Raw genomic sequence first — 25,631 nt, forward strand, 5'->3', positions numbered from 1 at the left:
GATATAAGCATCAGTAAAATGATGTAGCGGATACTTGTTTGCAAACCATGTTTGTTAATAAGTCATGATACACCTGGCAACCTTGCCACTACGGATGTGCCCCCTATTTGGATAAGGTCTAACTTCCCCAGGCTCCTCTCTACACTTCAAACAGCGTTATTAACACTATGCTACTTAACTCTGGTAATTACAGCCTATAGAGGAGAAGACGCCACTTCACCTTTCATCAGCGAGATGGATCTTAAGTAGGTAATGTCCACAGCAGCAGCCACGACACCGCTCCTATGTTGCATGAGATCTGCTCATTTCCAGACCAGAAACTGTCAGAACTGAATCCGAAAGCACTGAGAAGATAAATTTATATTATTTGAACATAAAAGTTAACTTAATAACATATAACTTGTTCAAAAATGTCAGAACAAATCCTAATCATGTGATGAACAAATGTGGAAGTTATAATATGGAATGTATATTAGGAGGCTCTGAAATGAATCTTATTTATAGTACATTTTACATTGAAATAATATTGCCTTTTATATTGCCTTAATATGGAATATGCCTATTGCATATTAAAATATTGCCTTGGTGCCAATGAAGTATAAAAGATCTAAACGTTTTACTTCTGAGGTCTTGAAATATAGACATTAATAATTTTAGAATAACTTTAAAATGTAGTACTTTATCCATACATTCCATGAAAGTATAAAATTACAAATACAATGTCCCAAAAAACAAAACAGCAAATGTAAAGCAAGTTAAAAAATTTGGCAATATTCATCACCAATACAGGGAAATTCGCTTGTACCTTTGTAAACGGTACAGTATATATCTTTTTCTGCAGTTTACCGTGTTAATGAGGTGTAAATGTAGACAGGCAATACATGAACAAAATCTGGCAACATTTATTATTCTTGCTAAGCCTTTATGTTGTTCGTGTTCCTGTTCCTGTGTCATTAACAGACATAATGAAACTCTCATGAGTGTTAAACTGTAAAGCCAGCCTAATTACTGTCAGACTTCCAGTTGTGGTCGAATGCTATAGATAAGTAACTTTACTTGTTTACAAGGACATTAGCCATAACTAAACCAACTAGATCAATTGAGTTCAACAAGATTTAATGTAGATGCTAATATTCAATGATGGTTTGTAAATAATCCTTAAATTGAAAGACTCACGTTGGTTTTTCAGATTCAGGGTGTAGACTATGTATGTGAGCTTATATACCCTAAAGTGAGTATCTGCTTTAACCAGTAGGTGTAATAAAAGATGAGGAAATGCCATTGGCATGTGGATTGGCACAGCTGTAATTATTAGTGAGGGGTGAGAGGGTGCAGCAAATAGTGCTCAGGATCATATAACATCCCAGTTCATATCTTTTATTCTGGTTTGTCTGTGATTGGGCTTGGGCCCACATCAATAATACTTTATTTCATGTTTGATTCGCTAGTCCAGATCAGTCCAGACGTCCATATGTTGCTGGTATTCCTATGAATGACTGTGGTGTACTGTATAAGACTGGCCGCCTGCAAAGACAGAAAAGGAAGGGGTACAGGAAGCTTGTATTCCGATACTAGTGTCCGTGAGTCTGTGATCTCTGGGTAGCAGAGCTAAAGTTAGAACATCAACATAGTCAAGAGCCCAGAATGATCTGGGATCCTTAGCTTGATTGCGACGAGGTTATTGCTGATCACTTTGCTGGCTGCCGGCTCCACGTCTGTGCATGCTCTATTCCTGGAGCAACACAGATACATTTACAAAAGCGAATTATGTACCTTTTTTTGGTTTTGAATTAGCAGTTGTTTTTCGACAAACAGATGAGCAGGAAGCTGTGTTTATGAACAGACAGTGCGGAATTAACCCAGACTTGGCCAGAACTTACCTACTGCACTGTCAATACAAGCACTTGCACCCACACATGCACGCACGCGCACACACACGCACACACGCGCACACACACACACACACAAAATATTGGACATGCCAGAGCATTAGCCTGAGGTATGCAGGTGCTTGGGCTTGCCAGAGTTGAGTATGCAATGCACTGTTAGCCTGTGGCAGCCTCTCCTTTCACCTCAGAAACTCAAATCCTTCCTTTTAATGTTGCCTTGCTTTGTCATGTACTTGCTCTTAGCATATGACAGATGTGTATGTGTCACAGAAATAAACTATTGTTTCTAATAGCAGTGGGTGTGTATGTCTGCACGCATGTTAGAACAGTTATTAACTGAGATTCAATGATCTTTTTTTTTTTCTTTAAATATTGGCCCTTCGGAAAAATGATGCAGCTGGGTGAAGGGAACTGTTTTCGTGAAAATATTTTTTAACTAGCCTTTTTGCATGCCTAAGAAAATATAATTAAAGTAGACTTTTTATCACATGATGAAAAATTTATAAAAAGACCCCCTTACCTTGTTAATTCGACAGCTAGTTTGCTAGCAGCAAATTTGGCCATGCTTGCTGAGGAAAAGGGGTGGCATACTTTTCCCATATCTCTAGAGACACTGGGCATCAGCGGGCAAATGTCATCAGAGTGAAGAATGTGGATTTCGCTTTTCTCTGTGTGTTACGCCGACCCGTGTTGCGTGAGCAGTAGTTTGAAAAGATGCTTCTTTTGGCTTCATGTGCCTTAGGAGGAAGCGTGTAAATTAGGAAGGGAAATTGGTGGAAATCAAAAGATAAAAAAAAAAAAAAAAAAGAATATAACATTTCAGTCACAATTGTTTTAAGGTAAGTTTTATTTTTTATATAGAATTTTAAGAGCTACTGTAAAATGCATGTGCAGTGGTTAGACAAATTGTGGTTATTACATATTTAGCATTTAAAAATTGATTGACATATTTTTTCTCTTCTACTTTTTGGTCTGTTTAATTGTGATCAGAGCCCAAAGCGTAAAGGATCTAAACATCATTGTTTAAAATGCAGAGGTTCTTGATATTGCATATTGCTTTATTGTGCTATCCTTTATTTCTGTGCTATGCTGGAGATTTCCTCATCCCTTTATGTGTAATGACATGAGCCAGTAAGTTTTTCAATTTATGAATAAATGTTAAAGGTGCAATTACAGTATAGCAAATTTGCTTTAACTAAATGGCTTTTTAAGCAGTTATTAAAATTTAATGGCTAGTTTTTACAAGCTTTTTCTTTTGACCTATGGACGCATTTCTTGGACGCAGAGGTGAATGTTTAAGTAAATACAAGCGTGTTGGTTTCATTTAAATCACTTTGAGTGGTTACATCTTTTAGTGTTTATTTCCTGTTTACAAGCCCACAGCCTGTACACCTAAGACAAATCTTTACATTATCTGAGGATACAGGAACCAGCAGTCGAATACTAGCAGCTGGCTGACATCGACATGCGTAATAGTTTAGCTCAACTTGAAAGACACGAACGCACAGCGCAGCTTTGCCTATGGGTGGTCTCGTTTACAACATACCACGCACAGAGGAGGATGGAGGGTGGTGGAGAGGGTGAGACTGCTGGGTCAGCTTGGGGTAAACTGTGGACCGTGGAGTGTTCAAACACAGCTGTGACAAAGGGCCACATGCAGGAAGCAATGCAAGTCGATATCTGACTATGATAAAACCAGTAGAGCTGAAGCCTTTGGTTTCCTAGATATAGGCAAGGGTTGGAAGAGAGTTAAGCAGATGTGTCACCGTATTCATTTGTGTTGTAAAAGTGTATTCCACACCCCATGGATGTGTCTCTGCATGTGTGCTCTAAGATGTCAAGCAGAAGAAATGAAACTGTTGCATTCTTTGCTTAATTTATCTTATCACACAATTGAAAAAAGTTTCGATTTTTCTCGCTGTTGTTTTCCATCAGCATTATTAAACAGTACAAGTAGTCAGCTTTGTGGATTTGCTTGGCCCTTTTTTTTAGTTTCTTATAGAGATGGATGGCATTGGTTCATGTCAGGAGTAAAACAGAGGAGATGTTAGCAAGCACTTTACAAGATAAATATTAATCAAAGCTAAAAAAAAAAAAAACATGACGTCAACATCTGTGCGTGTGTTAGTTTGTATAGGGTCACACGCACACAGCTGAGGTGGATGGGATCAGTTCAGACCATTCAGTGAAGTCATACAGTCTGCCTTACTTGGGAAAGTATCAGAGCAAGATCTAATGAACTTCTTGTATGATTTGTAGAGCATCTGTGCAAATTGTGTTGTATTGTGACTACCACTGACAGAGTGTTTTTTTCCTCAGCATTCTTTCCAGAACAAACAAGAAATGTGTAGTTTTTAAATGACAGAGTTGCTGTGCTACAGCAAGCACCTTTTTTTCAAATTTAGTATAAAATGATTTCTCTTAGACTTTCAGGGAGCCCTATAAGTTATCGATAGAGAAAACATGTCTTAATTTTTTTTATTCTATTTTCTATGAATAGAAGACACACTTGTGCTGATACATTACTGTCCTAAAAAAGAAATGACATTTATCTCATGATGCTGAACTTATGGGACACCCTGTACAAAGTTCTGTGTACTGTAATACCTCAGTTGTTAATAGTTGTAATAACATTTAAAATCTTTGATTTACATTTAGCACAGAAAAGTGAGTTTGTTGTTAATTGTTATTCATAAAATATATTTTTTAAAATACTCAGTTCTACAACATGTCTTGAGCCACCACACCCAGACCCATACCTGAACAATTTACACTAAATTTTTGGACTCATTATTTTTGGACTCATTAAAGCTTAACACTCACTGTTACACACACTTGTGCACTTGTGTGAACAAACATGCACATTCATGCGCTGCGTTCATCATTATTACAAGTATTAAATTGGCTGTTCCAATACTTGCTGATATTTTCTTCTTTAGATATTGACTTTTCAAGGTCTGTAAAAAACATGGTTTCTAAACTCTATAATATTTCCAGGATTTTTACACATTAAACAGAATATTTTTTTCCCCACAGTTACAGTAACAGTTCTTGCATGATGCCTGTACTCATGGGAACAGTCTTGTCTCATGACCTGGCTTGGAATTCCTCAGATTTTCATTATGCTTCATTATGCCACCTGTTTAAAACTTATGTACTGGACATTTGATGAACCATGTCTTTTGGTAGTTGTGCATATTTCAATATATATATAATCACATTTATTCTTTATAAAAACAAGAAAAGAAAAATATATAAGAAGAAAATCAAGGGATTTCTGCATATAATGTAATCCGAAAGAAGATTAGGTCCACCATTAAAAAATGTTTGAGTTCTGGCTCTTTTCCTCTCAGAATTCACTCACTCACTCGATGCTGCTTTATCCTGTATTCAGGGTCATGGGGACCTGCAGCCTGTCCTAGGAGACTTAGGGCACGAGGCAGGGTACAAACTGGACAGGTTGCCCCTCAGAAATATTTATTTTAAAAAAAGCTTTTATTTCCTGCAAAGGCTAGGTTATAATTTAAGGAATTTAAGGGGTTTCTTTCTCAGAATCCTACCTTAAATGAAAAAAAGAAAAAAGATTGTGAGGAAAAAAGATTTTAATTGTTGCCCTAGTCTTCTTCGATAATATAAGGCCAGTGATACTGTAGAAGGCTAATTTGTGATTTAATCAATCATCCAGTTTAATAAATCTTTTGTTGGACAATTCAATTAATTAATTTGACTGCTTAACACTTTTTAGATTACTTAGCCTTTTTATCATAAACAAATCGATATTAAACAAACAAATGATTATTCTAGTCTATAATAATTAAGTTCATTAAAAATATTCCTTAGCTTTTGACGAGCATAAAAACCGCCTACATCATCTAAAAATACTTGCATTTTGGAATAGCAAGTTATTTCTTCTTTTGAGTTTATGTGTGGTTGGTGCAATACTGCCACCTACCGGACTGGAGTCTAAAGCAGAAGATTGGCATGAAACAGATTATCACTTTGTATGTGGCAGGACAATCCAACAAAAACTACTAATACTAATGTTGGACAAATCAGACAGTAAACATCAGTGCCCAAATCAACAGTCCACCTATCAACAGTCCAGTCCATTCACAGGTCTAATACACATTTACCCTCTCTCACAGCACTCACAGGCATGTACCCACAGGAATTAGTGGTGTTTTGCAGGGTGTGGAAATTGATCTTCTCCCTTGTGTGTTTTACGAGAGATTTCTCCTTAAGTTCCACTGTTTTTGTTCTGTTCTCAAAAGCACTTCTCAGGAAATCCAGTGCAGAAATGTCAAGGTGTGGCATTATGATTCGTATGCCTTATTGGGGGATTTTTTCCCCTTTTGTCCATGAAGAAAAACAGATTAACATATAAGATGTCTATCCTTCAACAGGTAGGTTAATCACAATGAAAAGAAAGTGACAAAACGGCCCCTAAAGGGTTGAGATTGTTTAATCAACTGGAGGAGGATAGGAGTATAGAATTATCCCACTCTCCTTTTTGACCTCTGCATTACCCCCACTTGAATGCATTTTCTTCTGAACACTAAGGAAAAGTTCAGATTTGGTGAGATTCTAGCTCACCTGCTAAATATGCGCCAAGATTCTGTTCACAGCAAAGCGTTCCTCTACGCCTTCTGTTCTTATGGATTTTAACCCTTTCTTCACTGCAGCTAGTAACATGTCGCTTACATGTATGTTGCATGTACGTGTGATAAAAACATATGGCACAGGCATTGAAACTATCTTATGACCCCTCATGTTTGTGCTGGTCTTCTTACCAGTACAATTTAAGAAAATATTTATCTCACAAAACGATAGTTTTTCTCGTTCTGTGTGCCTCTCTTCCTTTTGGCCTGTTTCTGTCAGGCCAATTATCACTATACAGCAGATCAGAGGTATGAATGAATCAGGGCATCGTTCTACCCACTTCTGCACTCATTTCGTTTCTCTCATTTTTCTCAGTTTTTCTCAGGCACAAATGGTTTCTAGTATAACTAAAAAGTAAAAAAAAAAAAAAAAAAAGTTTGGGAATCTTCCCTCACAGTATACACACACATAAATACACGTGTCCTTTGCATTGTTGTTTGGCTGCTGTTGATAATGCATAGTGGAATTTCATTCACCCAAAAGATTTAATAGCAATTTTCTTTTTCCCTGCTTGGGTCATATCATCCCTTCCCACACCCTTTCATCCCTTAATCACATTGAAACGCTCCCTGATGACCTTCGACCATTGTGCCCAGGGCCGGTCTCTGCTAAGCACCCTTATTCGACTGCACCTACTGTTTGAGCTCTGTGAACATTCCTGAGCTTGCACGTACCAGGCCTCTCACTGTGCAAAGAATTGCTTCTGTCTTTATAACTCTTTTTTGATGTCACATGAAAAGGCCAAATGCTGATTCGAGACCATCACTTTTACTCTCACTAACTACAGACACTGGCTGTAACTGAGTATCTTGCATACCCAGTGTTAATATGTTTTTTTTCTAATTAAATAACATAATTTAAGTGTCTGTTTGTGATTTTGTGGTAATTTGTCTAATATAACTTGTGGATTACTTCTCCCTTATGACCATCAATTTAATATATTTAAATATTTTACTGTAAGGATTATTTCCATCCATCTATCTAGGAACCTCTGTAGTCCAACAAGGGACCATGGAGTCCAATGGTGACCGTTATATTTATTCCCCATTTATACGACCGTGGTAGGACCTCAACATTACACACGCATTCACACAATTGGCCAATTTGGGATTGCCAATAAGCCTAGTTTACATGTCTATGGACAGGGAGAGAATGGCTATGGACTGGGAGGAAATCTGAGAACTCGGAGGAAACCCACCAAACACAGGGAGAACATACAAACTCCATGTACACATACCCAACATGAAAATCAAACCCAGGACCTAGAGGTGCAAGGCGACCGTGCTAACCACTAAACATGAATCATTTGCCTTGTAATAATTAATCAATACAGTATTCATATTGGAAGGACATGTCCACCGCTCATGTGCAAAGCATTGTCCAAAGCAAATTTAATGCTACCTATGAGATAACCAACATTACCAATGTTTTTACAATTAGAAATCTCATTTTATTTAAGTTGGGTCTATGCAATGTCAGTGGTTCACTGCCTTCACGTGCTTTTCTCCACTCTATTCACATACCTTTGTGCTTGCATAAGAAGACATAGGGTATTGAAATTAATTTTTCTTTCTTTCTGTGTGTCTCTCTAGGGTTCGAAGACTCAGGAACCATGCGGAGGGCGTGACTGTAATGGAAGATGTCCGTGTCCTCCAATAAAAGGTGGCAGGGTGAGTACCTCATCTACACACAGGGTTTTGTGGATATCCTCAACACTAACTATAATATACAAATATCGTGTCAATTCAAATACTGCGCAGAACTTGTATTTGTAGCAATGGCAATTTTCCAGTGCTAAAACACATTGTGCATTGTGACACACACACACACACACACACACACACACACACACACACACACACACACACACACACTTTATCTAAAAATGGAAGATTGAAGATTGACTTTATTTGTGGTGCATACTTGTGACCTTGTCACATAAAATTAGATATTTATTTACATTCTGGGTAATTTTAGTTTAAGATTCCTAGGAACCTTTGTTTTGATACCACGTTTATGACTTTATAACTTTAATAGTGTTTATGACTTTATAATGTTTACAAAGTTTGTTTATGAGGAAGGCCTTGGGGAGAAACCCTTTGAAATCCTATTTTTAGGATATTTAAATGAGGATTCAATTACATAGTAAGAAAGAGAGAACCCACAGCCTCATTTTGAGCCCAGGATTTCCCTGCAACTAACCAATCGCTTAATGCAGTTTAAGTTAAATTCTGCAATTGATTATCTTTTTATCTTAACATCAGTTTCTCTGTTGTCACTCAGCTAAAGCATCCTCTACACAGCATTAAATGTACTCCTCTAAAAACGTAGTCATTAAAGTATTATTTTTATAATAAAGAGTTCCCAATAATAATAATAATAATTATTATTATTATTATTATGGCATGGTGGAAACAGTTAGAGGAAAAAACATTGACAATACAGTATATACCATATGATATCGCAAATTTTCATGCGAGTTAACAATCAGAAAAGCAGAAATTTGCAGCACTAAACAAATAGCATCATATATATCAAATCACAGTAGCTACCTAACTACATATATGTATAGAGTTTAAAAAGCCCAGGTAAAAAACTGCCCTAAGTATACATAGTAGACAGCTGCAAATACATTTGTATATGAGTGTGTGTGCTATAAACACGTTTAAGTAGTGGCAGCTGTTGTCCCTACTGGTGGTCCTTAACAGGTGAGGTAAATGGGACAAAGGTACTCTCTGCTACACATTTTCTTTCATAAAACTAAAACAAAAGGTTTACTTTTAATAAATCAAGCTTCTTTTCGTTATGTTTTTTAAAGAAAGCAACACTGTTGGAACATGGTGCTGTAAATTAAAGTCTAAATGTTACTTTAAAGTAGAAGGTATGTACAGTATATACCAATCTTGCATTTAGCATATACACCAGTCAACATGTGGAGTGAGTGATATTGCTTATCTTGTTACAATGGCACTTGTTATGGGGTGAGATATTTTAGGAAGCAAGTGAACAGTCATTTTTTGAAGATGTGTTGGAAGCAGTAAAAATAGGTAACATAAGTACCTAAGTGACTTTGACTATGGCCAGACTGTGGTGGCTAGATGACTAGCCATTTTGTTCAGAGCATCTTCAAAACAGCACGTCTTTCCTAGATGTTCCCAGGAGGCAGTGCTTAGTACCAACCAAAAATGGTCCAATGACTCATGGGCGCCCAAGGCTAACTGATGTGCTTGGGTATCAAAGGCTAGCCCGTCTGGTCCAATCTTATAGAAGGGCTATTATAGCACAAATTGCTAAAAAATGGTAATGCCTTCTGTGATAGAAATTTGTCTATTCACAGAATGAACCTCAACTTGCTGTATATGGGGCCTCAGTCTGGCCAAAATGAGCATGCTGACCTCTGGCCACTACTGAAAGTGCTCACAATAGACACATGAGCACCAGAACCAAACTGTGGACCAATGGAGGACCAGGTGGGCTGGTCTGATGAATCACGGTTTCTTTTATATCATGTGAATGGCCAGGTGCATATGTAATGTTTATCTGGAGAAGAGATAGTCCAGGATGCACCTTCGGAGGAATAAAAGCCTATAAAAGGATTGCTCTAGGCAATATTCTGCTTTCAAACGTTGGGTTTTGCCATTCATGTTGATGTTACTTTGACATGTCCCACCTACCAAAACATACCACCCTCAATCTGATTAAGCATCTGTGAGAGCATCCATGAAGGCCGCACCTCACAGCTTATATGACTGGGATCTGCTGCATCTGGAGCCAGATTTCAGGGCACACCTACAGAGGTATATTGTTCCGAACCAATCTGTTTAACAACACCATACAGAGGTTATGGAAAATATATGATTCATGGAAGACTTATGGTTTAAAATTTTTCTCCATGCTGTTTATTAGCAAAATGCTGTCTGCATAACAGAGTTATAGCCCTAGTTATTGTTCCATTCACACCAGCTGAAAGATAGATTTTATTGGAATCAAAGCATGCTGGGATCTCACCATTCACACATAAGCTCACTCTACACAATATTTATGGTGTTGTTTATAGCATGCCAGGGCCAATAATAGGCATCAATGTGTGATAATTATAGTGTTGCCATTTGGAGACCTTATACGCCTACTTACAGTAAGAACGACTAATGTTATGAATCAACTAGATTTAAGTCTGATTTTCTTAAGACGTGGTATATCTGTTTGTGTGTATGTGCGGTCTCAGTACATGGTCTGATTCTGGATATAATCTATTTTGTCCAGACCATCTGAGTTGATTTGAACTTTCTAACCAAATAATGTTCTGAGATTTGTCAGTTTAATAAACAGTGTTAATTTATGTCAGAAAACTTTAACTACCTGCTTTCTATAATTGCTTCTTACCTAAGCTTCAGAGCTTTAGATTATTTGGAGGAGGTAAATGTCATTAGAATGTAATATGTACTCATGGTAAGGGCAGTGTAAAGCGGATGTTTAATGTGGCGGTCTTGTAAAGTGTCTGGTGCAGTATGTAGTGTAACTACAGGCTGTGGGCAGACATGTCTAATTGTTGTTTAACATCAGATCACCCATAGTACAAGCCTTAAATAGAGCCTTGGCACACACAGACACACATTTATACAAATATTTGAGCACACACACAGACATATACACATTTACGCATACCCTACTAATGTAAGAGCATCTCCTTTGCTTTTTTTCAGAAATGTCATATACAAATAGTGTACACTCACCAGTGATGTGGCCTCCCTTTGGGTAGTGACTGATAAATCGTGGTTTATAAACAGACCTACAGTAATCAGGGTTTCTCTCTCAGCTGAAAATCCTAAGTTGATCATAGTTACCATTCAGGATGCAGTATTTAAAAAAAAATACTTTTTTTTTATACTTACTCACCATTGCTTTTTGATTAAAATATATTTTTTTTAAAGCTACAAAAGCCACCACCAATGTTCTGCCCTCATGAAGCACACTTCAGCCCCATTACATGTCTAGCAGTAGAATCTCCAACCTGAAAATCACTAAAAGGTCAGAGGAAGGGAAAGAACCCCAGGACGTGCAGTCAAGCAAACAAAATGTTTGGAGGGAATGAATGAGAGATAGAGATACAGCTTATTGCCTAAGAGGCTTATTTTTCTTATTTTTCTACAGTCGCGAGATAGCTATGCTTGATTGAACAAAACTGCATTCACTAATCTCAAAATACTCCCACAAGACAAGCATGGTCATGACAAGCCTGCTCGAGAACATACACTCCACTTAGACGTTCCAACATAAACAAATGCCCATATTGGACTCATTTGGATCGGTAAGATCTATTTCCAGTAAGGTCAGAGGTGACAGAAGGCTGACAGCATGGTTTGTGTTAGGGCACGCACACACAAAAAGAGTTATCTTTCATGTGTCACAGAACACTTTGGGAGAACCTATGGAGACCTCAGAAACATGTTGTCTTGGATTTTTCTTGTCACCACGAGGCACCTCGAAGAATTCGGCAAACATTTACCATGGTTTGAGGCTACGTATATAAGTAATGCCTAAAAAACCTGTAGAATTTCATAACTGCCAAACAATCTAGTGACCTTAAGATTTGTACTGTAAAGTCTTACACAAGGTAGTGAGATACCAAGCAAATGTCACTTACATTTCTCTGAACAATAACACTATTATCAGCAAAAAATTATAAGAGGGAGTGCAAGAATTTGCTAAGAACTGGGTGCTGTCGTATAGACAGCTTAAACATGTAACCTTATGTTATTAGCCATTAAGCCTAGTATCACTGTATGCAAGTACAAAATGTCAGTGGAGTTGCTCTATGATTAAGGCTGATAATAAGGTGTGTAGTTGAGTGTATCACTATTTGCAAGTCTGCCCAGTAATGTGAATGGGTAGAACCGGACCATGCTCTTTTTGATTAGTAGAGTGTGTGTTTCGGGCAAGGAAGAGGATTTTGATCAGATAGGGGTTCGATCTGCCTTTTCTTCCCCTGCTGTTTATTTTCCTCATGCTTAGTACTAAAATTGATTTTGTGACTATACTGTATGTAGATCGTAATGATCTCATAGTCTTTACTTCATTTTAATTACTGATTTTACCGTCTGGCACTACTTCGTGCCTCAGGGAACAGAAAAGTCAGTCAGTGGGTTCCATCTGTTCTATATTTCAATAAGTTAGGTTTCGTTCTGAAAAAAAAGTAAGAGGAAACAAACAAATGTTAACAAAGTTTGTATGTATTTAGAAGACTAACCCCGTACTAATTAGGTGTACACAGGAATGTCTTTCAAGTACTTTTCCAGCATTTATGAAGCCTGCCTCCCTATTTAACCCAAGAACAGGACTAAACAACATAAACAAATGCAACATATGGTATACTGTATGCACATTCACATTGCTGATCCAAAGCAAAAAGTAATATGTCATAATAGAGCCTTGCAATATAGAAGTCTTTGTTGAGCCTCTACATGCATAAATTGAATCATTGTCACCTTACACTATGCAGACCAGCTACAAAATTAATGCTAATAATAATGTATCTAGTATTAATGCATGTCTGCCTTTTACAGATACAGATTTTATTATCATTGGTATTATTTGCGGACATGATGTGAAAGCTTGGGTGCAGTCTGGCTGTTCGACATCATTCACATTCCTTCTGACTTTTGATAGTCTGTTTATAAGACTGTTGTCACCATAGATGATGCATTTCTGAGGTACACAGAACAGACCAATAGCAATAGGGCTTGTATAATTAGTTTTAAGAGATAATAAAAACTAAGCAGAAACAAGAAAAAAGTGACAAGTATGACAACAGGGAATACATTTTATAACGTAATGTGATTTAATATATTATACTAAAATGAGCCTTCTGTGTATATAGACAGTATAAAGATAGGTTTGGTATGATATTCTCAAACAAACGTTGGTAATATGCCCTCTATACTAATTATCTATTATAAACAGTCATAACAAGGTTATATTTACCACAAACATTAGTTATAAACTAGTTTTCCATTAAGCATTGTATAGGCAGTCATTTTATGACAGATGATTATATGTTTTCTCTGGTTTAGGAAGAGACACTGCCACACACTGGGCACTGACAAATTTACACACACTAGGCATTGATAAATTTACACACACACACTGAGCATTGATTAGATTAACACACACACTGGGCACCAAGGATTAAGTGTAGGTATGAAACAAGAAAAGAAGAAATGACAGAATATAGGGTACAACTTTGTGCGTTTATTTTAAATTCATATAATAGTGGTATCATTAATCCCTATATAAAAACTTTTGATGTTCCTTAGTCTGTATGTTGGATTTTTTTTTTTATTAAACACAATTTTTCAAATCTAGACATTAACGTAATATCCTAATATCCAGGAATTATATAGAAAAATAAAGAAAGTTTTTACTCTTATAACTGTGTTCTGTTATTCTAAAATAGAAAATTATAATACAGTTTAATAGAGGCATGTCAATCGAATCCATAGTAAAATCCTACAAGTCTACCTGGGTCTTCAATAACTACCTGGACTCCATATTAACATCAATTAACATCAGCTATTATAGCTGAACTGCCTCCCACCCTACACACTGTATAAATGCAGATCATTTACTGCTTCCTGTTTCACCCAAATGAGGATGGGTTCCCTGTTGAGTCTGGTTCCTCTCAATGTTTCTTCCTATTACCATCTCAGGGAGTTTTTCCTTGCCACTGTCGCCCTCGGCTTGCTCACCAGGGACAAACTGACCATTTTGATTCATACAAATTCACATTTCATACACTTAAATAATCCTTTAAATTGAATTGAATTGAATTAAAACTACCCAAACTAACTACAATTTTACTCTAAAGCGCTACTTATATGCTTATATACATTTATTTATACTTATTTATAATAATCTATGATTATTGATTAAATTATTTATGATTAATATAATCAAGTGTGTGCATTCTATCTAAATTGGAGGAGGTTTGGATTAAATTTGTTATTTACCAATAAAGGAAGAGAATTATATTAAAATCATATACACATTTGTTAAAATAGTAAATTAATATTTAAATATATTTATTTAAAGGACATAACAGATGGTTTAGGGAAAAGACAAAAAAGACATTTTGAGTAAAGCAACATTCAATCTTAATCTGTCTATTATTTTAGGCAGACTAACTTTAAGAAAGATTTAACTGACACACACACACACAAACACACACACACACACACACACACACACACACACACACACACACACACACACACACACACAGATGTTAAATTTATTAACAAAACATACATAGGACTCCAGATCTCTAACCTAAACACAGCTGTGCCGCCCACTCTTCCCACACAGGACGGAATACTTATCTGCACGGTGTTTTGAATTAATGCTATTTTACAACTTTCTTTCATCTTGTCTGAAGCTATCCTTGTAGTAAGCATTTGTGTTAAAGTACGGTTTGGCACATGGAGACTAATAATAACAAGATGAGAAGTTCACAAAATGTACACGCTCAAGGGTATATCTCTTGCACTTTTTTTTATAGGACTTTGAGGATGTAGGGTTACTTGAAAAGTCTATTAAAGAGCGTAATTGGACTTTAGGAGCTGCAGGTATCCCTTTAAAGAATTTTTACATCGTTGTTTAGATTCACCTGTACAGTATTGTTTTGATTGTGCTATAATGATCAGGCAGGACACTGGATATTTTTCGGTACTTATGTCAGAAACTTAGTGATCAAAGACCAAAGCCAATCACACTCCATTTCTCCATGCTCTCATGTGGAGTGAATGCTTCCTTACGTCGTGCCCATCTCTGCTCCCACTGAGCACATAGTGTGACAGTTAAAATCATCCCCTGGGCCTCATTGCCCAAGAACAATGGGTCCCACCAAATCCTCAGGCCAGCCAGACTAAGTTGTATGATCTGAAGGGAATTTGTCTACTCATGACTTCTCTTGGCTGTACTTTCAGGAAGTGTGGTGCAATTTGGGTAACCAGGTCGGTAGGGCCAGTGGCTTATCCAGACAGAATGCTTTCTATTGTGTGCATTGTGAGGACAAGGATTTGCTTTACAAATGAGGCAGTCTAGTGCACAGTAATGTGGCTGGATGTTTTTATCTTGTCTGCATACAGTTGGGACATTTTTATAACCGCAAGTCCAAGTTTTAACTTATTATGGGCAGGCATCCTCACAAAGCCCACCACACAAGAATTCTGGGTATACCCATGTGCACTTTAGTGTTAAATGTGTGTGACTTAGGCATTAGTGATTAGCGTATCCTGAGTAAAGGAACAAGAGGATTCCTTAGAAATAAGTGAATATATTTCTTTGTCCTTTTGCAAGTCAGTGCAACAAAAACATATAAATTTTCTTCTGACTGAAATTACAAAAGGGCTAATAAATAATTCTTCGCACAGCATATTGAAAGTTACAACTAGCCATTGTATGCTAGTATTTGCAGCCTACAGTAGATATTAATGCCTGACTGACAGAGTTCTTCCACCTGATGATTAAATAGGACTAACTGAGTAACCAGTGGTTCATCACTGTAGTTATTACTGTCACCAAGAAGATTTGTGTATAGGGGTACAAATATACCCTAAGCAAACATATTATCAAAGTCTAATGAATTTAGATATATTATAACCATGTAGATATAATACGTATAACCATGTATTAAATAGGGGTGGAGCTCAGAAAACTGCAATTATTAACAGCACTGTTAATCAAATGAAAATGTGCCCTCGCCCCATTCCCCTTATTGAAATAAGCCAAACCAGCAGCAATTATGTTTTCATATTTTTTAAATTCATCATAGAGAAAAGTATGCTATTGTAGTTCAAAGTACATGTACATGTTTAGTCCCAATTCTGTGAATTCTCATTTCATTTCGTTCGGAAATGCTTTTACTCTCACTATTAAACTAGCTATTTCTTTCATATTCTAAGTTTTAGTAATGTGTTGGACAGTTCTTTCCCCGATCCCTGTCATTTTAAATCCCCTTAGTTGTTGTCTTTGTTTGATGCTGGTCGATAATATTATTCTTCCGAAATGTTTCCTTTTTTGGCTAGGCAGTGTATATTGTGCATGGCAACATTGTGTTTATGTAAGTCTACCACTTAAAAGAATTACACCAGGGGTGGGAAAAAATGGTGAGTTAGCCATGTTCTTTATCTTGCGACATGGATTTGTTTGCGATTTCTTGCACCTTCAGCTCCTCAAATGATTTATTATCCAAACCATAAATGTTATGATATAAAACAAAATACGTGAATAAGTAATAGTTCTCCATCTATTGCTCCATGTCCAAACTCTATACTGATTAAGTGTTAAGATATGTGCTACAGTACCACAAGTGAATTAGTGAGGAAACAGAAGCTTGCGTGAGCAGTCAGAAAGTGATGTCTTAAAATGTATTGTACCCCAGGCTACCATCAAAGATGCTGAAAGCTCTAGACAACATGGTGCTGAGTTAAAACAGTACCTTTTGCAGTGATGGAGGGAATAAAAGACTTTGCACTTTGCATGTGTATATATGTAAATAATTGTGAGTGTGGACGTCTGTCTTTGTGTTTATACAGTATGTCGCAAAATCAAGTAAACCTGTTATTTAGATGTGAAGTGCCTCATTGGCTTGGCTTTGTAACTTGCTCATGTTTAGCAAGCAGAACATTTTCCAGTCTTAACACTTAGATAGCATTTGTATACGGTATGTAAATTGTTATGATGTTGCAATGCAACACTGTTTTCATTTTTTTTCCATTGGTAGTGAATGAAATTCCAGGGGAAAAGTTCAGACTTTGTCCCAATGTTCTTTAAATTTTATCACAGCTCATTAAAAAACAATGATTCTTAAAGTATGTATTCTAAATGAAGCAGATATTCATATTGTGTACCCAGTGTTGTTGGGATAGCCACTGGATCTTTAACAGCCCTGATAAAGTGCACAGAATGAAATCTGCAGAGTACAATGTTTTGGCTGTCTCCATGGCAGGCCATCCTATACATATACAGTTTGGCACAGGTTTTATGCTGACTGCCCTTTCTGATGCAACCCTTCCATTCTATCCAGACTTGGGACTCAGAATGGCTAGGAATAAAACCGAGGCCATCCACCACTGAGCCACCAATGCCCTTTATCAGCGCTAATGTACTTTGGCTTAAAAATATTTTCAATCAAGATTGTCCTTCATTGGTCATTTACCTTTTTTTCTTAATCCAAAGTACACCCACATCCAATTTTGTTCACTTTAAAATACATTGTATGACAATGTACACAACTGTGTTGTGGGGATGCGCAATTATCAGCATTATACGCATGCACGATGCTCTGAGTTTATGTGTTTTTATTTACACAGCAGTTTCTCAGGTGCACAGAATTTTTTTTTTTTTTATGATTATAGTCATTGATTATATAATGATTAAAGTTTTCAAATAGACAGGAAAATGACTAATCATCAACTATAATTGACAAATAACTCAATAACATTATACATAACATATAACCATGTAAAAACTGCACTATATGGACAGTAGAACACCATTTGATACTTAACCATAAAAAGTATTAATTTAATAATAGCCATAAATTGCCATCTGCTTAACAGGTATGTAATAGTAAATGAACATTTGTTAGTTTTTGATTTATTTTGAATTGATTAAATTCTGTGAAATTCATGTGAATTGATTATGAAACAAAGTCTGATAATTTGAATAGGGATATAATTTTTAATGAGCCACATTCAGAAATGTGTTCGTTAAACATTTGAAAGGTAAAAGAAAGAGCGCAGGTCTGAGCACTGGATGTCATTTCCAGAGTCAGTTTCTGAGGTGGTAATTGCAGGCAATGGAGAGTCTTGAATCGCTGCTTGAACCAGGCTTCCTTTTCTCTCCTGAGCCTTGTGTCTGGAGGCTCAGCTCAGCCCTCACTGGAACCAGGTGCCTACCTGTCCCTAACAGCCATTAATTGTAGGGTCTGGAACTCTTTATGTCTGTGTGGTGTGTGTGTCTCCCCTTAGGCATGAGTGAAGGCGATTCTCTCAACCCTCACCCCTGCTAATACACTCCACCCCCTCGTGTACACATTCTCCCTGCCTTAGCTTTGACTTAAAATGTACTAACAATCAGCTGTCAGTCTCTTTCATTTGCTAATGCTCACAGAGTGACTCCCCACAGCAGTAAATAAACTTTTTTTCAATGTCCACCAGGGGTCGTTTGATCATGAAATGCTCTGTGTGAGATGAAAATGCTTGATGGTGTCGCCCCCGTATGGCACATAGTTAGTATTGCAGGAGACTTTTAGGCTATTTATTTTTTTAAGGCCACAGTTGTTGGAAAGTTACATTCAATAATAAATCAGACATCATTGTAATCAGATACAGAGTGTCAAAGTGTCTGCAATGTTAAATATATATATATATATATATATATATATATATATATATATATATATATATATATATATATATATATATTTAATCCAGCCTCTCTGTTTTTTTTATTTAAAATGCTGTTATTTTAATTATGGTTGTGTTTAAGGGCATATTGTATTTCATTTTAATTCATGGAAGGCTGTAGTTGTCAAATCTTCATATAGTACATATAATATACAGTAGTATACATTTTCAAGTTCTTGCATACAGGACATAATGAATCTAATGAATATAATTGATTAAAAAAGGTTTTTAAATCTAATTTGTTAATCTTTAGTTTGGCAACAGGTTGAACATAATAAATAAATAATAATACTAAATATTCTATAGTAATAGACAGCATACTGTGTGTGTATATATATATATATATATATATATATATATATATATATATATATATATATATATATACAGTATATAGGGGTTATACCTAAAAAAAAGTGCACTATATACATTCATGTGGGTCTATTTATAAAAAATTCTGATTATTTGAATAGGGATATTAGTTCTAATGGACCACAATTGGAAATCACATCATTGTTTTATATTATTAGAAATTACACTTGGAAACTATTTCTCAAGGCTAGTTACTACTCACTATACGATTAACAACCATGTGAAATCTTTAAGCAAGCAATAAGTCCATTGTTTTAAGCCAGTTCTGAGTTTGGTTTTGGTCATAACTGCCAATTAGACAGGTAGACATATGGTACATAAAACAAGCACTGTTTAGAGTTACATGACTCTTTTATCTTCTTGACCATCATAATGATGTAATTATTTTAGCCAAGTCTGGAAAACTTCAATCCAGGTGCTGAGATTGACCTCTAGAGCACAGACATGACCTCTCACATTCCTTTTCTTGATAGCCATTGCACACATTCACACCCACTGTCATCAGTGTGTAGCTGTGTGTCAAAGTGAGAAATAAGCATCTCTGTTTTAAATCCATTTTAAAATCCATTTAAGGATAAGTACCATTGAAGATGAATATTTGCTCTGTTCTTATATGTCTCATTTTAAATTTCATCTCAGGGTCAGCCTGGGCCTTTAGGACCACCTGGTCCCACTGGATCTGATGGGCCTATTGGGGCCTCAGGGCCTGTGGGACCTAAAGGAGAAAGAGGGCATGGTGGTTATGCAGGACCATCTGGACCCAAGGGGGACAAGGTGAAATTACACTTAAAAGATACAGTAATACACATTGCTCATAACTAGCTGTAATGTAACATATTGTTATAAATTGCATATTACCTTATACATTACATTATTGTATTGTTACAAATCAAATGAGTACAGGTTTTGTGTGAAGACAGCAGTTAAATACAAGTTTCTTCACTGTTTTCACTAGGGTCCAGGTGGTGTTCCCGGTTTTCCAGGTATCAATGGTATTCCTGTAAGTAACAAGTTCTCCCATTTAATTGTAATAAAAAAAAAATGCTAGCATCTTGGTGACTTTAAAGTTGGCTCTTCATTGGTTCTAATGTCTGTAACATTTAATTATGTAATTTTGAAACAGGGTCATCCAGGCCAGGACGGATCACCGGGACTGCCAGGGGCAGACGGCTGTAATGGCACACAAGGTGACCCTGGTTTCCCTGCCGGCTTACCTGGGAGACCTGGCAGCCCTGGACTTCAGGTAAATGTGTAGAACAATAAGCAGGAAGGACTTGATGTTGTTCATATTTAGAGCCATAAATGGCAAAAATACATTAAAGTCTATTCTAAATTACAGCTACAAAGTAACCGCATTTTATACAGTACATTATTTTTAACACCAATGAATTTCTCAGAAACTGCACTGGCTGACAAAAAAAAGGGCTCTAGTGGTGTTATGATTTATGAAATGACAAAGAGTTTTTTAGTCATAAATCAGCTCAGTGTTATCTGTTTACTCTTCTTCGATTCTATAATTTCTTAAAATATGATCTGGTTTATGGTCTATTAATTCACTGTCAACATGAAAGTTTTGATTTATTTATTTTTTATTAGGGGTTACGTGGTGTCAAAGGTCAAAAAGGAGAACCACGATTCGTTCCTACTGTCTCGGTAACTTTACACCTTTCTGTGCACTACTGATTTTACTGATGCTTTATTCATGTAACAGTTTTTTAAGCTTAATATGTGAACACTGTTTTTTATTTATTGTAATTACGAACCAATGATATGCACACATACAGTACAAACACAATAAACACAGACGCTGTCGCTATAGCTAAAGATAACATAATTTTGTACTGTTTAGAGTACAGCTATCGTATTAGCTGCCTGACATGGTGACTCCTTTTTACGAGTGAACAAACAGTGCTTTTGTAAAGATGCCTTATGGGAATATATTTAATTAACCTAGAGCATACAAATCCAGAGTATAATAAAAGATCTACTTTCACTTTCTGTCTTGTACAACTGACAACGTCTATCTTAATTGATCGTTTTTTCTGTTTTTCTGTTTCTCTATCGCTTTAGGTTGTCATTGGTCCTGTTGGTGAACGTGTAAGATTTTAATTACTTATGCTGACATTTAATACAAATACCATTTTTATTCCTTTTTAAGGATCATAGCAGTTTTTAGTCTAGATATACAAAAATTGTCCATATACATTTAAATTTTTTGCTGCATTAAAAATAAGAGGATTGCAAAAGGTAAAAGGTAGCAAGGTAACTCAACACCTTGTAGCCCAGTAAGCATAACTTATCTTTCCCTTACATGCAGTGTAATAATTTTACATGTCAATCACTTATATGGTAGTACTGAATTTATTTCACAGAAAGGAACCTGAATATTAACACATACTACAAAAATATAAATCACAATAAACAAAGTGCGAATCACTCTCCTTGGGGCCAAGGAAACTATTCACATCTGTCTAACATGATTTCCCCTTTAGGGTTATCCTGGTCCAGTTGGTCTCCCGGGTCCCATCGGCCCCATCGGTCTACCTGGTTTTCCTGTAGGTATCCTACTTGAAATTGTGTATTGGTTATATACACTGTGTGATCATTCTAGCACAGAAAGAACTTCTATTTAATAATATCTACCAAAATATCTTTTTTTTCCCTCTCTCTTCAGGGGCGTCCAGGTCGTCCAGGTCCACCTGGGCCAGATGTAAGTTACAGAATAGCCGACCTGTACCACTAGGTTTAAGTAAAGGAAAATGAGATTGAAATCTCATCTAATTTACAGAAACCAGACATTTTTATTCAAATCATTTGCTTGGATAGTGTGTCATTTTCCTACTTTTACATTTTCCAAGTAGCTTTACAAAAGTGCTTGCATATGTTCAGGTAAATTAATTGAGATACTGTTCGAAGCAAACACCATATTTAAGTATTACAGAATATATGTGATGCATATTATAAAAGGTGACATATGGCACAGGATTGCATTCTTTTGTTTGTAATAAATGCGACTCTGTCTAGGTGTTCATGAATGTTAGACATTGGAATGGTTATGGCCTTTAAAACAGGTCGAGCTACGGAATTGTTAACATTTCTTCTTTATTTTCTAGGGAAACCCTGGTCAGGGTTACGAAGGAGAGAAAGGAGAGAAGGTATTTTATCTGTTTCACTGTTAAATCATTCACCCCCCAAAAAAAACATGTAAAACCACTTTCTGTATTTCTTAAATTAAATACATGCAGATAGATAGATAGCTCACCAGATAACAGTGACTAACAATCTCAGCAGCAACCTCATTTTCCTTCTTGTCTGTTCACAACCACCATTTAGTGGCCTGATCGTCTGTCATCATCTGCACCTGTTTCTCACTGGTTCATGTCTTAAGATGTTTTTTATGCTTGATTGATTTATAGGTCACTGGATAGGTCACTGAATGAAACGGGTCCGATACAGGGACTGGATTGAAAATTAGAGCCAAAAACTTGCCATAAATGAGCACCAAAAAGTCCTTTAGGAAGGCTAGAAAACTATTCCTCAAGACTACATTAAAAACTACAAGAATGCCTGGCCCTGCGGAAGCAAAATATGAAGTAATTAGGGGACTTTTGCCCAGTACTGTATACTACATATCCAGATTTGATCCAGAACTAAGTGCAGCAGGCAGAGAGTTAGGCCTTGGCCTTGGTTATGTCATATGTCAAAAATGACATAAAAAAACACAACCTGATTACAATAGCTGATTCAGCTTTTTCATGTCACCAGCAGATTAAAACATATTAGTTTTTTAAATGGTGTATTTACATTATGTCTTCTTTGAAAAACGTACCATGGTATCTTGATGTTAATGTATGGTATTTCAAGTCTACAATGGTTCTTGCCACAATACATATACTGTAACTGTACCATCATGATGTTGACCAAACTACCATGCCACATTTTTGTGGTATTACAATGGTATTTTTTTTAAGGGTGATTTTGTGTTGCGATCTGTTCCCTAAATGCCTAAATAGGGTTGTTAGTTACTTGTGATTTATTTATCAACATCTCCCTGATTTTCCTCATAGTCAAAAATTATTGTTAAAATTTCTGATTTCTGACACTTTTTGACATCTCTTGCATGCTTGAATAGAGCCATTTCACCCCTGAACTGCTTTCACTATACACTAATCCAGCTTTATTTAGTTTGCCAATCTCTTATTTAAATCATGTTCTCATCTGCACTGTAAACCCGAATAAGTTGGAAAAAAAAAACATTGAGGTAATAAAATTTTTGATTAGTAAACAGGACAAATTAGTTTTTGATTTTGTTGTACTTATTTAAATTAATCATTCTTTATTTGCATTAATGAGTAGCCTAAATAATACTATTTAATAGTAATAATCATGTTTTTAGTTGTTGCAAATCAAAGAAATTGTTGTCGGTCTTTCGCCTGCTCCCAGCAATGGGTCGCCACAGTGGACCATCTGGTCCGCACACAAGCTTGGCACAGGTTTTACACCAGATGCCCCTCATGAAGCAGCCCTCCCATTTTATCTGGGCTTGGGCCAGGCACTTCACCCAGTGGCTGAGATTTGAACCTGGGCCTTTATGTAGCAGACGAAACACCACTGAGCCACCAGCGCCCTGTTACAAATCAAATAAGTAATTTTCTTTATTTTCTTTTAGTTACATCTAAAAGTACAAAATCTATGAATATTAATACTAATAGTAAAACTAATAGAAATTCAGGATTTATATTCAAACCCCAAAAACTGGAGTTGTAAACCTGACAATTTCAGAAACTAAACAATTTATGCTAGTTAAGTAGTCGGTTCAAATTAAAGATTGATATTTGCCAATTACAAGAAATCTTGCTTTCTACTCTCCTAAACAGTAGCTAGCAAAAAGTGGAGCTTACGTTTTCTCCAATGTGCATCTAAACACATTCTATTCATAACGCTAGAGAGCACCAAACTGTCGACAACTAGATGACATAAATCAAAAACATGAACTTTAGGGTCCCCAGATTTGTAAAGATTATACTTACAGCATCATGCAAAGACAGACCAATCCACCATCTTGATCAAAACAATTTAACATGTGCATTGAAGATGTCAGACACAAAATCGCTAGGCTGAAAGGGTAAGTTGGTGGAACTTTAAGAAGACAGTTACTGAGGCTTAAAATATCAAAGTTGTTCAGCTAACTTGAAAAGAGTAATTTCTACAAACCCATGAATACCAAAAAGTCCTATATACTCATCAAGGGCTATTAATTAGAACTAATTGTAATTATTTAAGTTATTAACAGTACTCAATATGTTTAATTACTTTGAGCATTAGGGTTTACAGTTTGTAAGCAGCTACAATCAGAATGTACGTCAATATCTTTAACAAAGATAATACTACAGTATAAGTGCTTATCACTTTTTTTGTGAATGCCATCTGAAGTTTATGTAATGACAGTCACCGCTATCGTCATTTTAATGTGTTTGCTTTAAGCTTGTGGTTGAAGGCCTGGCATGGATTAATGTACACTAACATTTCTAACATTTCTAACACTCCTTGTTGCCTAATTATAGGTAGGTTGATTAAACCCTAGAATTAAGTGTTTGGGAATCATCAATCAAACTCTTCCATGTAATGCATGCAGTGATGTCTTGATGTCTTGATTTGTTCTAATTGTATGCCAGTTCAAAGATTCCATAACATCATGCCATTTCAGCAAGGTTAAAAAAAAGAAGAAAATAATTATAATTTATATATATATATATATGTGTGTGTGTGTGTGTGTTTTAAATGGAATCCTTGAGCTGCCATATTGGTTGATATTTTTTTCACTGACATAAGAATGAATGCATCACAGTCTTAATATACAGGAAAGTTGTGTGTCTGTGTTATCAGCATGTTTCATTTTACATTTTTTTTTTTTGTATTTTAACAATTGTTATTGTCACAAAGCAGGTTTAAAGTTTTTTTTTTTTCATATATGGAAGTAAATTAGAACATTTACGGAAAAAGTATAAACTATAACTAGTTTGTCCCTGATGACGAGCCCAGGGTAACTGTGGCTCCCTGGGGAAACCAGACACAACAGAGAACCCATCCTCATTTGAGTAACATTTTAAATAGTATGACCATAAAGCAGTCCCTGGTATATCTGTGTACTATGTGTTTGAAAGTTCAGTATAACACAGTTTATCACAATCTTTGCAGTCACACAATTCCTCCCTGTAGGTTTCACTTTTATTCTATTTTTCTT

At 36.1% G+C, this 25,631-nt stretch overlaps 1 protein-coding gene across 2 annotated transcripts in view; it reads left to right on the plus strand.

Annotated features, from left to right (window-relative positions):
• Positions 1 to 25,631, plus strand: part of col4a6 (collagen, type IV, alpha 6) — a 79,434-nt gene that overhangs the window by 30,060 nt on the left and 23,743 nt on the right. For both annotated transcript variants that reach the window (XM_053504990.1, XM_053504991.1), the window contains exons 4-12: positions 8,141 to 8,218; positions 20,027 to 20,161; positions 20,343 to 20,387; positions 20,511 to 20,630; positions 20,984 to 21,040; positions 21,458 to 21,484; positions 21,880 to 21,942; positions 22,062 to 22,097; positions 22,501 to 22,542. In XM_053504990.1, the coding sequence (XP_053360965.1) occupies positions 8,141 to 8,218; positions 20,027 to 20,161; positions 20,343 to 20,387; positions 20,511 to 20,630; positions 20,984 to 21,040; positions 21,458 to 21,484; positions 21,880 to 21,942; positions 22,062 to 22,097; positions 22,501 to 22,542 (603 nt within the window). The remainder of the gene's footprint in view (positions 1 to 8,140; positions 8,219 to 20,026; positions 20,162 to 20,342; positions 20,388 to 20,510; positions 20,631 to 20,983; positions 21,041 to 21,457; positions 21,485 to 21,879; positions 21,943 to 22,061; positions 22,098 to 22,500; positions 22,543 to 25,631) is intronic.

This window comes from Clarias gariepinus, chromosome 1, assembly GCF_024256425.1.
Source record: "Clarias gariepinus isolate MV-2021 ecotype Netherlands chromosome 1, CGAR_prim_01v2, whole genome shotgun sequence".
NCBI classification, from domain to species: Eukaryota; Metazoa; Chordata; class Actinopteri; order Siluriformes; family Clariidae; genus Clarias; species Clarias gariepinus.